The sequence below is a fragment of the Bubalus bubalis genome, chromosome 11, assembly GCF_019923935.1.
Source record: "Bubalus bubalis isolate 160015118507 breed Murrah chromosome 11, NDDB_SH_1, whole genome shotgun sequence".
In the NCBI taxonomy this organism is placed as follows: Eukaryota; Metazoa; Chordata; class Mammalia; order Artiodactyla; family Bovidae; genus Bubalus; species Bubalus bubalis.
The window spans coordinates 90,402,549-90,417,475 of NC_059167.1; the positions used below are offsets into that span (position 1 = coordinate 90,402,549).

A 14,927-nucleotide genomic window follows, 5' to 3' on the forward strand; every position below is an offset into this window, starting at 1 on the left:
TGACTACTCGAAATATGGCTAAAGAGACTGATAAACTGAATTTTTTATTTCCTTTACTTCTAATTAATTTAAATTAATGGCTATTAATTAACGTCGCAAATTAATGGCTATTCTATGGGACAGTGCAAGAGTCTTGTATCTCTAAATAGGAAACCCAAACTAGAGAGAATACCCCAATTTATATCTAATTTAAACTATCGCGTCTGTATCCACTTTCAGCCCCAAGTCGGCTTGGAGCGAAGAATTCGATAGGAAGCAACATGACAACGAAAACCAGAAATCTGGGACAAAATTGAACTTTTATAATTCAATCTGTTAGTACCCATTTATTTAGCAAAGTCCTGAGCACAGGGATCCAGAGATGAAATGATGCCAGTTCTCAGAAAACCTTTAGCTCAGGGAGTAGGTCATATAAAATATAGAGGGTTTCAATATGAGAAATATGCTGAGCTCAAAAAAAGGCAGGAAGGTAGGAGCTGAGAGTTGTAGAAACCAGTAGCAGACATTTGAGAGCAAATCCTTGAGAGCTGGGCTGTGAAATTTGAGGAGGAATTTGATAGAGGAAGAAGCGGAGGTAGGGCAGTAGACCCACAGGGCAGGAGTCCAAAGTTGAAGAGAGATGGAAGGTTCTGCATATTGGGCGGTGGGGGCTTCCCAGGTGGCTCAGTGGTAAAGAGTTCGCTTGCTAGTGCAGGAGATGCAGGAGACATGGGTTGCATCCCTGGGTGGAGAAGATCCCCTGGAGGGAGAAATGGCAACAGATCCCAGCATTCTTGCCTGGAAAATCCTGTGGACAGAGCCTGGTGGGCTGCAGTCTGTGGGGTTGCAGAGTCAAAGGTGACTGGGGGACTGAGTGCACGCACACATACTGGGGGTTAAGGGTATGGAGAAGAGAAGTCGCCCTGGGTCTCGAAAGACCCAGGGATTGGATGAGGGAAGTCTGTTTTAATAGCTGTTTGTACTTTATCCTACAGACACGGAGGAGTCAAGGAAGTTTGTTACAGGAGATGAGCAAAATCATATATGCACTAGGCAAAAAAAAAAAAAAAGTCAGTGAGGAGGAATTAGTAGTAGGCAAACCAGTTGGAGGTGATATAATCTTCCTGTTATGACATAATGAAAACAGCAACCTTTGATAGCCTTGAATTTTAAAAATAAAATATTTTTTTAATTATGAAAGTACTTTTATTGCATTGCTTTTACTACAGTATAGACACAATATAGGGCACATTTTAAAAACTGAGGTATAGGAACCAGGCAAATTTTAAATATTCGACTTCAGCTGAATTTTTGCATGTTTATACCTGTATAATTAATTACTATCCAGATCAAGGTCTGGAACATTTCTAACATACTACATATTCTTTCATGTCAATAAACACTTGCCTACCCTTCCCTACACCCCAATAATTACTATCATGACTTCGATCACCGTAAAGTAGTTTTTGTCTATTCTTGAATCTCGTGTAAATAGGATCGACATATGTACACTTTGTGTCTGGTTTCTTTCATTCAACATAATGTATTTGAGATTTATCTGTGTTGTATGAATCAACAGTTCATACTTTTTTGGTTTTTGTATAGCGTTTAACTGTATAAAGTTTTCACAAATTGCCCGTTCTCCTGATGATGGACATTGCATTGTTTTCCATTTTTAGCCATGAATATTTATGTACTTGTTTTTTGTGGATATACTACTCAATTCTCTTGGGTAAATACCTGGGAATGGAATTGCTAGGTCATAGACTATGTATGTTGAGCTTTTGTAGATACTATTAGGCAGTTTTGCAAAGAATTTTGATCAATTTACACTTGCACAAGCAAAGTTTGAAAGTTCTAGTTGCTCTCAGTCAGTCAGTTCATTCACTCAGTCATGTCCAACACTTTGTGACCCCATGGACCTCATCACACCAGGCTTCCCTGTCCATCACCAACTCCTGGAGCTTGCTCAAACTCATGTCCATCAAGTCGGTGATGCCATCCAACTATCTCATCTTCTGTCGTCCCCTTCTCTTCCTTCCTTCAATCTTTCCCTGCATCAGGGTCTTTTCCAATGAGTCAACTCTTCGCATGAGGTGGCCAAAGTATTGGAGCTTCAGCATCAGCATCAGTCTTTCCAATGAATATTCAGGACTGATTTCTTTTAGGATTGACTGGTTTGATCTGTTGCAGTCCAAGGAACTCTCAAGAGTCTTCTCCAACACCACAGTTCAAAAGCATTAATTTTTCGGCACTCAGCTTTCTTTACAGGCCAACTGTCACATCCATTCATGACTACTGGAAAAACCATAGCTTTGACTAGATGGGCCTTTGTCGGCAAAGTAATGTCTCTGCTTTTTAATATGCTGTCTATGTTGGTCATAGCTTTTCTTCCAAGGAGCAAGTGTCTTTTAATTTCATGGCTGCAGTTACCATCTGCAGTGATTGTGCAGCCCAAGAAAATAAAGTCTCTCACTGTTTCCATTATTTCCCCATCTATTTGCCATGAAGTGATGGGACTGGATGCCATGATATTAATTTTTTGAATGTTGAGTTTTAAACCAGCTTTTTCACTCTCCTCTTTCACTTTCAACAAGAGGCTCTTTAGTTCTTCTTCACTTTCTGCCATAAGGGTGGTGTCATCTGCATATGTGAGGTTATTGATATTTCTCCCGGCAATCTTGATTCCAGCTTGTGCTTCCTCCAGCCCAGCATTTCGCATGATGAACTCTGCATATAAGTTAAATAGGCAGGGTGACAATATACAGCCTTGACATACTCCTTTCCCAATTTAGAACCAGTCTGTTGTTCCATGTCCAGTTCTAACTGTTGCTTCTTGACCTGCATACAGATTTCTCAGGAGGCAGGTAAGGTGGTCTGGTAATCCCATCTCCTGAAGAATTTTCCACAGTTTGTTGTGATCCACAGAGTCAAAGGCTTTGGCATAGTAAATAAAGCAGAAATAGATGTTGTTCTGGAACTCTTGCTTTTTCTAGTTGCTCTGTTTCCTTGGTATTTTCAGTCTTTTAAATTTTAGTCATTCTGATAGTGATAGTAAAAGTCACTCAGTCGTGTCTGACTCTTTTCAAACCCATGGATTATACAGTCCATGGAATTCTCGAGGTCAGAATACTGGAGTGAGTAACCGTTCCCTTCTTCAGTGGATCTTCCCGACCCAAGAATCGAACCAAAGTCTCCTGCTTTGCAGGCGGGTTCTTTACCAGCTGAGCTACCAGGAAAGCCCTGGTCATCCTGGAGGCTGTATAATAAAAATAATTTTAGTCCAGCATATCTGAACCCTGAGGTTTATCAACTGACCTCTGTCCAAGGTGAATTGAATTCAGGGCTCTTGGTAAGCAAGGAGACTGAATGTTGACATTCTGCCTCAGATGCTCCATAAGAAAAGTCCAGTGGAAGGGGACTTATCCAGACTGGTTCCACCACCACTAACCCATTGGATGACTTCTCTGGGCCTGAGCTTCCATATCCATCGAATGAGAGAGTTAGAGTCAGTGCCTGCCAATATTCCTCTCAGCTATTCCTAAAGTTTCCTGTGAGGACCACTATTGTGGGCCTCTCTCTCCATGGGAAATACAGTAAAAAAAAAAAAAAAGAAAGAAATGGGGAAGGGAAAGAGTAGCATCCAGGTAAATTATAAAAGATAGCAGAGGGGGTAAAAAGGCAGAGCAGAAGTAGCCCTGCCAAGCTGAATTAGGAAGGGCTGAGGGTTTTATGATACCAGTCAAATGAAAATGCAAACGAAGCACTGTCTTTGTATTAGACTTTCCAGGTAAGCCTCCCCAGCCCTCTTTGGCCCAGGGTCACCCCTCCCTCCTCTGGCCACCAGAAGCATTTGCTAAGTGCTTTCTGTGGCTGAAGCATATGGTGGTGGTGGTGTAAGTCATGTCCGACTCTTGTGACTCCATGGACTGTAGCCTGCCAGGCTCCTCTGTCCATGGGATTCCAAAGGTGGAATACTGGAGTGGGTTGCCTTTTCCTTCTCCTGGGGCTGAAGCACAGGCTCAGTACATAAATCTGTACTCCTGCCTTTGGCAAGTCATCATCCACATTCTCCTTGTCCAGCATTTTACAGAAGCTTTTTATATCTATAAGAAACTTTGGAAAATGAACTATTGAATTTGGCTGTGCTGTGTCTCACCCAGGATCACCCAACCAGATATCCTTAACTGAAATCAAGTTACTCTATCTAGATGGCACAAAGTTGAGAGTGGAGAGAGACTGAGAGATCAGCCCAGGCATCTACTGGGGAATCTGTGCCCACCCAGTTCATATCCCTGTAACCTCTTAACAATGCCAAGAGGGTGGTGAGCATTGCAGCCAATCACTGCTGTAAAAACCGTCCCCTCGACCTGTCAATCCCCAGTTCGGATGACTGTGCAGAGATGCCCCTTTCCTTGAGTGTGGGGAGTGGCCTTTCCACCCTGTTCAATTTGACCTACCTGATAAGTCTTGGCTTTCTGGGCTGCCCATATGGTTGCCAGGAAGACAGTTGGTGTGCTACCATTTATGGAAAAAATAGTGGAGTGGAGAGAAGAATACTACATTTACATATAGGCATTTGTTTATGGGCAAACTTGGGCAAACTCCAAGAGATGGTGAGGGACAGGGTGGCCTGGCATGCTGCAGTCCATGGGGGTTGCAGAGTTGGACACAACTTGCGACTGAATGACAATAAATTTATGTATTGTGTTGGCCAAAAAGTTTGTTTGGGCTTTTCTGTAAGCTGTTACAAAAGAATTTTTGGCCAAGTCAATATCATAAAATGGGCTTCCCAGGTGACCCAGTGGTAAAGAATCTGCCTGCAATGCAAGAGACACGAGACCAATCCCTGGGTCAGGAAGATCCCCTGGAGAAGAAAATGGCAACTGGCCCCGGTATCCTTGCCTGGGAAATCTCATGGATAGGGGAGCCTGGTGGGCTACAGTCCATGGGGTTGCAAAAAAGAGTCGTGCCTGACTTAGTGACTAATACACACACATTAAAATATTACATAGAAAGTAAATGCAAGAATCTAATAACCTCAGTTTCTTGTGGGGAGGAAAACAGTGACTGAAAGACCAGCATAGGAGGATAGTTTTACTATATACGCTTTTATTCAAAAAACTAAATATGAAAATTAACTGAAAAGGCTCCTTTTTGTTACGGCAGCTTGGTTTGTACTGTCTCCAAAAAGGTGCAAAATATAGAGGAAGTGGAAAAACAAACTCTAACCCATGGGATATGATGTAGTCAGCTGCTATTACCTGCTTGTGATCTGTTTCCTCAACTAGATCAGAGGTCCCCAGCCTTTTTGGTACCAGGGATGGATTTCATGGAAGACAGTTTTTCCACAGACAGGGCAGATGGTTTGGGGATGATTCGATTGCATTGCATTTATTGTGCCCTTTATTTCTAATCTAATGCTGCTGATCTGACAGGAGGTACCAGTCCATGGTCCAGAGGTTGGGGAACCCCTGAACTAGGTTGTAAGCCTCCCTGCAACACAGATTGTCTCCTCTTGGTATCCTACAGCATCTAGTACAATGTTTTAAAAAGTAAATGCTTAAAATGTGCATGTTGATGATAATGCCCAGTGCTAGAAAAGTTTCAGTGAAATTGCCACACTCATGCTGAGTGTAGCTAAGGGCAGTGTGAATTTGTGGCATCATTTTGAAAAGCAATTTTGCAAGAGGTAGCAAGAAAAATGGAGATGTTTATGCTGGTTGGCTTTGTAATTCCCCTTTGGAGATTTTATTCTAAGACAATAATTTCAAGGAATAAAGATGTATATATGAAGATGTTTACAGTGTTACATAGAAAAACACTTGGACTTAAGAATGACCAAATGAATTGCGGTATGACAATTCAGTAGAAAAACTATACAGCTGTGCAAAATAATAAGACACTAGCAGTATTGAAAATATTTATGATAAAAGATACAAAAATTTTGATTACAACTTTATATAGTGGTAAGATACTAGGGAGTAACTCGTATTTTTCTTTTCTTCCTTTTTAACCCTTGATCCTTCCCAATAGAGGGACACAGAGTCGGATACAACTGAAGCGACTTAGCAGCAGCAGCATGAGGCAACCATTGTTTTCTGGGAGTTGTAACTTTGGGGTTAGAAAACAAAGACAGATTCTTCTCTTTTAACCTCAGTTGAACATTTAAGACAGAAAATATTTGGAGCAATATTCAGACTAAATAAAAATTTTCCAGGCACTCTTTCTGCCCCCTTCTGATGTCTATGTCAGAAGCTTTCTCTATCTCTTTTATACTTTAAAACTTTATTTTAAAATTTCCAAGTATAAGAGGGAGGAGAATGTTTACAGATGAGAGAAATAAAAAGAGAGGCCTGATATTAATCTGTTAGTAAGGAGAGGATCCAGGATGGGAACCCAAGACTGCCTGACTCCAGAAATTCGGGCTCTGACCCATGAATACCTGAGCAAAAGTACCACTGCCTGAAGATCATGGACTGGTAGATGCAGAAGAACTGGGAGACAGGTTGGTCTCTGATGAGGCCCAGTGTGAAAAGGTGTCAGGTTTTCTAAAAATGAGGTCAGAACTGCTGGTGTGTCTGACTCTTTGTGACCCCCCGGACTGCAGCCTGCCCGGTTTCTCTGTCTATGGAATTTTCCAGGCAAGAATACTGGAGTGGGCTGCTATTTCAGGGGCTCTTCCTGGCTCAGGGAAGAACCTACTTCAGGGGAAATAGTTTATTACCTACTTCAGGGTCCTTCCAGGAATTGAACCCTTGTCTCCTGCATTGCCAGCAGATTCTTCACCACTGAGCTGCCTGGGAAGCCCCGAATTGTATGAGGATCTGATTAGCTCAAACAGGCATGGATTTCAAGATGTAGTCCAGAGACTTCCCTAGTGGCCCAGTGGTTAAGAATCCACTTTCCAATGCAGGGGACATAGGTTCTATCCCTCTTCTGGAACTAAGATCCTATAAAAGAGGCAAGAGGGGCTACTGAACCCCTGTGCTCCTGAACCACAACTAGGAAGACGGCTACAGGCCACAAGGGGAAAAAAAAATCCTCCAGGCTGCAGCTAATACCTAACCAACTGATAGCTGATGCAGCCAAATTTAAATTAAAAAAAAAAAAAATTTTTTTTTAAGTCGCAGCCAGGGTTCCCTGGAAAGGGTTCTCACTTGGCCTTACCACTCTGGCTTTCACTCACACTTACCTGCCTGCTGTCCATTATGTCAGAATATAATTGTTTTATGATGCTTTTTGTTTTGATCAGCAAGGGTGGATTTGTATCATCCCCACCATGCTATTTATTCAGACCATGTGTGCTAGATAACTTGCCTTTTCCTGAGGAGTTCCTAGAGTGTAGCCTAATATGATACAGTTAAGTAGGTTTTGTCAAGCACACATATACAAGTTTGGCAAGGCCCAGACCTGATTGATTCAGCCAGTAAATATACAAGGAGCCAGTTTAGGGACTTCCCTGGCAGTCCAATGGTCAAGAGTCCACCCTTCCAACTCAGGGGGGTGTGGGTTCAATTCCTGGCCAGGAAACTAAGATCCCACATGCCACATGGCATGGTCAAAATAAAAGAAAAGCAAGAAGCCAGTTTAGCCTCAGAAATTTTTTTACTTACATATACCACAAAGGGAAGAATGTATCAAGATGCCAGCTGCCAGTGACCCTTATCCCACTTATGAAAAAGGGCACTCCTGAAGCAAAAGGGGCCAGGTGACTGCAATGTAAGTTCTGGGATAACTGCCTGCTGAGGAGCCAGTTCTAGGCTGCAGCTAAGAGGTTTTTATATTCTCAGCTCTATTCTGGGGGGTAGGAGGGGATGGGGCAGAAAGTCTGCAGCTCATCAGACCTGCAGGGGGACAAGGTCTTCAGAGGCTTCTGGTCCTCTCCAGTTTCAGAAAAGTCACAAAGCATTCTGCTACAACTCAGGTAAGTATCAGTTTGACCCTTTTACCTGGGAGGGAGGCCTTTGTGGTTCCATACAAGGTGGCCAGGGTTCATGAAGATGTTCTCCCACAGCTTTCTCAGGGTTAGAGGCTTTTTAAGCCTGCCGTGTGTGTGTGTGTGCTTAGTTGCTCAGTCGTGTCCATCTCTTCTTTACAACCCTTTGGACTGTATCCCACTAGGCTTCTCTGTCCATGGAATTTTCCAGGCAAGAATACTGGAATGGGTTGCTATTCCTTGCTCCAAGGGTCTTCCTGACCCAGGGACTGAACCCTTGTCTCCTATGTCTCCTGCATTGCAGGCAGATTCTTTACCCACTGAGCCATCAGGGGAGCCTTAACCCTGCCACAGAAAGAGAAAATAAGACTGAAAACAAGAAATATGAATTCAAATCTAGTTCAGTCCATCATTAGCCACGTGACTTCAGAAAATCTTTTACCTCTCTGGAGTGTGTTTGTTTGTCTTGAAGGGGTTGGTGTTTTTCTTTTCCCCTGAGCTTTACTGTTAATTTCTTTTTTTTACTTTATATTGATATAGTTGATTAACAACATTGTGTTACTTTCAGGTCTACAGCAAAGTGATTCAGTTATATACATACATGTTTCTATTCGTTTTCAAGTCATTTTCCAATATAGGTTATTAAACACTATTAAGCAGAATTTCCTGGGCTACACAGTAGGTCCTTGTTGGTTATCTATTGGAGCTTGTTTTTTTAATCAATAAAATTATATAGTTTTTGTTTGCTTTTGAGGTCTCTTTCCTTTTAGTTGAATGTAAACTGCACAAAGTCAGGGATTTTGCCTACTTCGTTTACTATTATAGCCCCAGTGCTTGGAACAGTGGCAGGCACATGGCAGAGATTCAGTAAACATTTTTGTTGTTGTTCAGTCGCTCAGTCATGTCTGACTCTTTGTGACCCCATGGACTGCAGGCAGCTTCCCTGTCCTTCACGATCTTCTGGAGTTTGCTCAAACACATGTCCATTGCGTTGATGATGCCATCCAACCATCTCATCCTCTGTCGCCCCCTTCTTCTCCTGACCTGTCTTCCCCAGCATCAAGGTGTTTTCCATTGAGTAGGCTCTTCGCAGCAGGTGGCCAAAGGACTGGAGCTTCAGCATCAGTCCTTCCAGTGAATATTCACGGTTGATTTCCTTTAGGATTGACTGGTTTGATCTCTTTGCTGTCCAAGGAACTCTCTAGAGTCTTCCCCAGGACCACAGTTCAAAAGCATCAATTCTTTGGCACTCAGTCTTCCTTATGGTCCAATTCTCACATCCCATGACCACTGCAAAAACCATAGCTTTGACCAAATGGACCTTTGTGATGTCTCTGATTTTCAGTATGCTGTCTAGGTTCATCACAGCTTTTCTTCCAAGGAGCAAGCATCTTTTAATTTCATGGCTGCAGTCACTATCCGAAGTGATTTTTGAGCCCCAAAAAACAAAGTCTGTCACTGTTTCCATTTCTCCCCCATCTATTTACCATGAAGTGATGGGACTGGATGCCATGATATCTTAGTTATTTGAATGTTTAGTTTAAAGCCAGCTTTTTCACTAATGAAATGAAGATGTTTTGCTTATTTTGTTAGCATGTGCATTCAAAGTCCTTTCAGGTGTTTTGTGTTTGTTTTAGTTTTTTGCACAAAATTCATAGAGGAGTCCCAGTGAAAAAATGACTATTCTTTTAGGGGAACAACTGAAAAACAAAATTCTGAGTGAAGACACATTTAAGTTCAGGATGAATAATTACATAAATAAATAAACCCTCATGACACCTCTGCCAAATGGTTCCTTGCAATAATAGAAAATAGGGAAGGCCCAGCTTGTCCACTGTTTGATTCCACACCTAGCACCTTCCCAGTCATCTCCCAAGGCTCCTTTTTCTCTTTCTCTCAGACAGTGTGTAGTGCAGAATAGAAAATAAATTACCCGTCAAGAGACCTGCCTCTGGTTCTGCTAAAAGCAAGATCGCTCACTTCCTTGCCCTGAGCCCCAGTTTCTCCATCTTTCTGTATCTGTATGACACACATGGTTTTCCTTAATTGTAACTAAGTGATGTTAGTATAGCACTTTCACAGATCGAGAAACCATGTGAGCTCAAAGAGACTAACCCGCTGAAGGTCATTAATTAGTACCAAAGCCAAGCTTTCTGACTCCAAGTTCAGATTTCTTTGTGTGTCAGTTGTTCAGTCGTGTCTGACTCTTTGCGATGCCATGGGCTGTAGCCCACGGGGCTCCTGTGTCCATGGAATTCTCCAGGCAAGAATACCAGAGCGGGTTGCCATTTCCTTCTCCAGGGGAATAGGGATCGAACCCAGGTCTCTCACATTGCAGGCAGATTCTTTACCATCTGAGCCACCTGGGACGTCCTTTCAGGGTTGTTTGCACCTTATCAATGAGACACCTAAAAATCCCCAGGCGGAGGTCCCTTCCCTCTCCATGTCTCCTCCATGAAGGGACAGGGATTTTTGCCTGATTTGGCCCCTGTTCTAATCTCAGCGTTTACAATTCCGCCTCGCACATAAGAGGCAGTCAGTATGTATTTGTCGAAGGAAAAAAAAAAGATGAGACGTGCCACAATTCTTCCTGTAATTTCCAGCAAGTTACTGCCGTTTTCTGGATTTGTTCTGTCCCCCACTCTCGCGGTTTCTTTCCCGCTCCTCGTTCGCCCCTCTGGCCACTAGACGGCACTGTCAAAAGTGAACCCCGTCTAACGGAGAGCGGCGCCCTTCTTGGCCCCGTTGCGCCTTCCCCGGTCGGAGGGCAGCGCGCAAGAAACCGGAAGTGCCGGAGCCGCCGCCGCCGCCGTCTTTAAGTGCCGTGTTCGCCCCTTCGGTTACCGCCGGCGCCGTCGCCAAGGAAGCCGCTGCAGCCGGGTCTGGAGTGGAGGCGGCGCGGCATGAAGCGGCGCAGGCCCGCTCCTTAGCGCGCGTCAGGACGGTCCGGGCGGGGCCGGGGAGGGGGGAAGGTGCAGTATCCGCCCTCTCTCCTTCCCCTTCGCCCGCGAGGCCTGCGCCCCTGCCCACTCAGGCCTCTCCGCCTCTCGGAGGAGCTGCCCGGCGCATTCTCCCGGTTAGCTAGCTCTGCGGTTTACCCGGCGCGCCGCTCTGCGCGGGCCACAGCCGGTGGTAGAGCCCCAGTTGCCGGAACAGGAAGCCGAGGCTCTCAGATTCCGAGTCAGCCAGCGTTCACTGGGCGCCCCCTGAGCTCCGGGTGCTGGCCGCCGGACTTCCACGTCCGTTATCTTAACTGAGCCTTGCTGGGGTTGGGAGCCGGGTGTTGTCCAGGCTTACAGATGAGAAGCGGAAGTCCACAGAGGCAAAGGGATTTGCCTAAAGTCCGACTGTGGCAGACCGGATTCGGACTGAGATTTTCTGGTTTCCTAGCTGGTGTTCTTCCTAATGCCCCATTTCTAGGTCGATTCCTTCCCTTGTTCACTGGCCCCTTCTCATTCTATTTCACCCACCAGGGCAGGATAGGTTCTTTACTTTCCTATTTCAAACCTGTCCTCTCACACATTTTTCTTAAGTCTCGGCATCTTCCCAAGTCCCCTTAATATTCTCTGCTACACTTCTGCTCTTCATTCTAGCTCTCAAGGTCTTTGCCCACTTTGTGATAATAAACCTCTCAACTAGCTGTGTGGATCCTGGCGAGTGAAATAACTAGGCTTCAGTGAGGCTTGGGGTGTTTAAGTGGACAAACTGGCGCCTGGATTAAAAATTAAGGAATGATGTTTGAGTGGGTCCAGATTAAAGAGTCCTGTTTTCTAACCCGACATACTCTTCTCTGAATGAGAGTCTTAGTGCATGAGAAGGTGTCTTGACCTCTTAGTCCTGTTGTTGGCTGTGTTAGCACAACTTCACTTTTTCCCCTCCATTTGCCAGTGACCCGCATGTCTCTCCATCACCTGTCAGGGCTATGAAAGCCTCTGATTAAAACCAATAACCAAATAACGGGTGTAATCACAGACTCTGCTTTTTTCTTTTACTAAGCCAAAATTTCAACAAACTTAACACTTCCATTTTTCAGAGAAGTTACCTAATTCAGTTATCAATATTTTCGAAGTATACATGGAAAGGAAAGAAGCAAAAATGGAGTGCACTGAAAATGGATAGTACATTCTTTATCTTGTGAAAATCTTAATGTTAACAGCATGTTCTCTTTCCACAGAAGTGGCCTGTTTTGTATTAATAGTTCTTACTGGTTATTACACTGAATCTGTTCTGTCTCCAATCTGCTAAATATGAATTCTGTAAAATAATACAAATTGATTATTATGTAAAAGAAAAACAGGACCAGGCACAGAGAAATAATGGATAATAAAATTTATCTATCATTTTGAGAATTTGTAATAGCCACTGAGTAATCTCACATCTGTATGCCTTTTATACTTTTAAAAGAATTTCTATAACTTACCTTTTAATATGTATCCAAATGTCAGGACTAAACTACTGTGTAGATAGTCTTTGGAGTAAATTCAGCTGTACATTTCTGAAATAAAGTCATTTTATAATTTTCAGAAAATGCAGATACAAAATAATCCAGGCATTGTATATTATTTCAAAAAGAATATGTGTCAGTTCTAAGTACTAATTGAGACTTTAGGTTTGATATTTTGGGGGCACATATGATCCATTTTAATAATGATCAACAGGCTTATATCTTATTTCATTATCCTGGTGAGCAGGATTGGATGGTGAGAAAAGGAAAGACTCCTGTGAGAAGAGAGCAGGATGAGCAGAGGGATCTATGCTTGAAGTTGAGTCACTTGAAAAAAGATCTCTTTGAATGTGGAAGAGATCTGAACAGATGAAAATACAATCAGGTAGGCACCAGGGAAGGGCCTCAAGTGAAGAGGTAGGTGGGGCAGTGAAATAAATGCACGGTACTGAGAATGTGTACTGGCCTATTTTCTCATTGTTGAAATGAGAAAACTCTGGTCACGTGTTTTGAGGATGTATATATAAGGGGTTATGGAAATATGGAAATTAGTTACATATTTGTGTATATTACTAAAATTATGTAATATCAGGTCTATGCAAGGAAATGCAGAATATACATTTACCATAAAATACAGAGGAGTAGTGTCATTTGAACTGTAGAATGTGTGTGTGAGAGAGAGAGTGGAGAAAGAGAAATGGTGAGTGTGGGCATCTAGTACAATTTAGGAATATCTGATACATGCTTAAGTGCAAGGTAATGCAAGGTTTACATACAAGAGATGTCAGTAGCTCAAGAAGCTGGGCGGTGAGCTTGGGAAGTCTTGTCTGCTAAGCTTCCCTGTTCCATCCCCATTCTCTGTTGTTTCAAGCAGTGATTTGGAGATGAAGTTCCAAATTAACACAAGGAGTGGACAAGAATGAGCCCGGTTTATATATCTCCTTGTTTAACCTGTCCCTCACTCTCTTAGGAATCAAACTAGATCCATTTATATATTTGATAGAAAACAGACCTCCACCAGCTTTTAGATGGGCAAACAACCACGACTGTCGTATACTGCTACTTGACATCAGTGTGCTGAGTATCAGTTGAGCTGAATGACTTTTCTATTGAGCTGTGTGGATTTTAATCATGGGAGGTAAATGCCCAGTTGTAATAATGTTGCAAGTTGTATACCTGTAAAACTCTCGAATGCTCTTGCTACTGTTACATTGAAAATGGCAGTGTAATTCACTGTAACTTGAAAAAAGGCACAGTATCCTAGCCATTCAGTTTTGTTTATTTCATCACACAGCATGCCTGATGGAGTAATTCACAGCCTACACTTGCTAGTCTTTTTCTCTGTGGTTGGTAGTTTTTTACCCTGAGCTCCTATTAACCTGTGAAATTAAACCTTAAAAAAGACATGTTAAATTTACAGCCATGTATTGATTTTTGTTGTAGAAGTGGTTAATAATTATGTGAATTGGTTACACAAATGCAGTGTAGTTTATCTCCCAGGTCCTCATATTTTTGGCATTTATTAGTTCCAAAAGAGCAGGTTGCCCCAAATTTTTATGTTGTTCCTTTTTGGTAGTGTTATAAATAATGCATGTCAGAATATCTTACAGTGGCTTATAATAACACTTTGTGTTATTTTTTCTGATACTTTGCACCTGTTATATTTAAATATTGAACTGGATAGAGGAAAAAACATCATCATCTTCCGGATTTGTAAAATGAAAGAAACATCGTTAGTAGATAAAATGTTAATATTGTTTTGGGGTTGAACTGGTAACTTGGGTTCAGACTTTTGTCAAAATATTGATAATACAAACATTAAATGTTTTCAGCATAAATTACAACTAAAGCCACTTTCTTCTCTTCTCATTTAATCATGAGAGTAAAAGTTGTGTAATCGGTAATAAAAGTATAAAGGTACACAAGGGATGGTAAAATAGTGCCATCTAGGCAAGAGCAAAAGACAAGAAAAACATACCAACCAGTTAGGTCTTTTGGTGTTTGGAGTTCCTATTTAAAAGAAAACGGTATTTGTATTATCTTGGGTAGATGCTCCAGGATGATTATTACAAGTACATTTTTTTTGCAACAATTTTATTAGTGTTCTGATTGGTTGTGATTATTTCTGTTAGCTGAAGAAGTCCACAATTTATTAAATGTATTACTTTTTTAAAGTGCAAAAACACTCAACTCCCTTGGCACATTTAGCTTCACTATTGACATGCTCTTTGAAGGAACGTAGCAGCCAACTGGCATATGGCCTGTTTCCTTCCAGTGTGGGAAAGAAGAAGGAATTTTGGCAAGAGATACCTAAGGAGAGCCTTTTATAAAAGTTCCCAAAGAGATTTATAGTCACCGTGAAATAGACATGACCTCAATTTTTTTAAAAATCTGTTTCAAACTGAACACAGAGAAGGGGGAGCTATTGCTTTTCTTACCAAGTTTCACTGCAACTGTATTGAAAAGCATTTTTCCCCTTTTTTTTGGGGGGGGAAGGGGGACCCTAATCAGGTTGTCATTCTGATTAATGTAAGAGAGGACAGATCTGTGAACTTCATGTGGCTT

The 14,927-nt window shown here is 42.3% G+C and overlaps 1 protein-coding gene across 8 annotated transcripts in view; it reads left to right on the forward strand.

The window, feature by feature from the left end:
• Positions 1-7,767: 7,767 nt before the first annotated feature.
• The window catches only part of DPP8 (dipeptidyl peptidase 8), a 57,268-nt gene continuing 50,108 nt past the window's right edge, over positions 7,768-14,927 (forward strand). For 2 of the 8 annotated variants that reach the window (XM_044925425.2, XM_044925427.2), the window contains exon 1: positions 10,684-12,747. In XM_044925425.2, the coding sequence (XP_044781360.1) occupies positions 12,711-12,747 (37 nt within the window). In that variant the 5' untranslated portion in view covers positions 10,684-12,710. Of the gene's footprint in view, positions 7,907-10,683; positions 12,748-14,927 lie in introns of those variants that run through there. The other 6 variants (XM_044925423.2, XM_044925421.1, XM_044925420.1 and 3 more) reach the window with 6 other exon arrangements.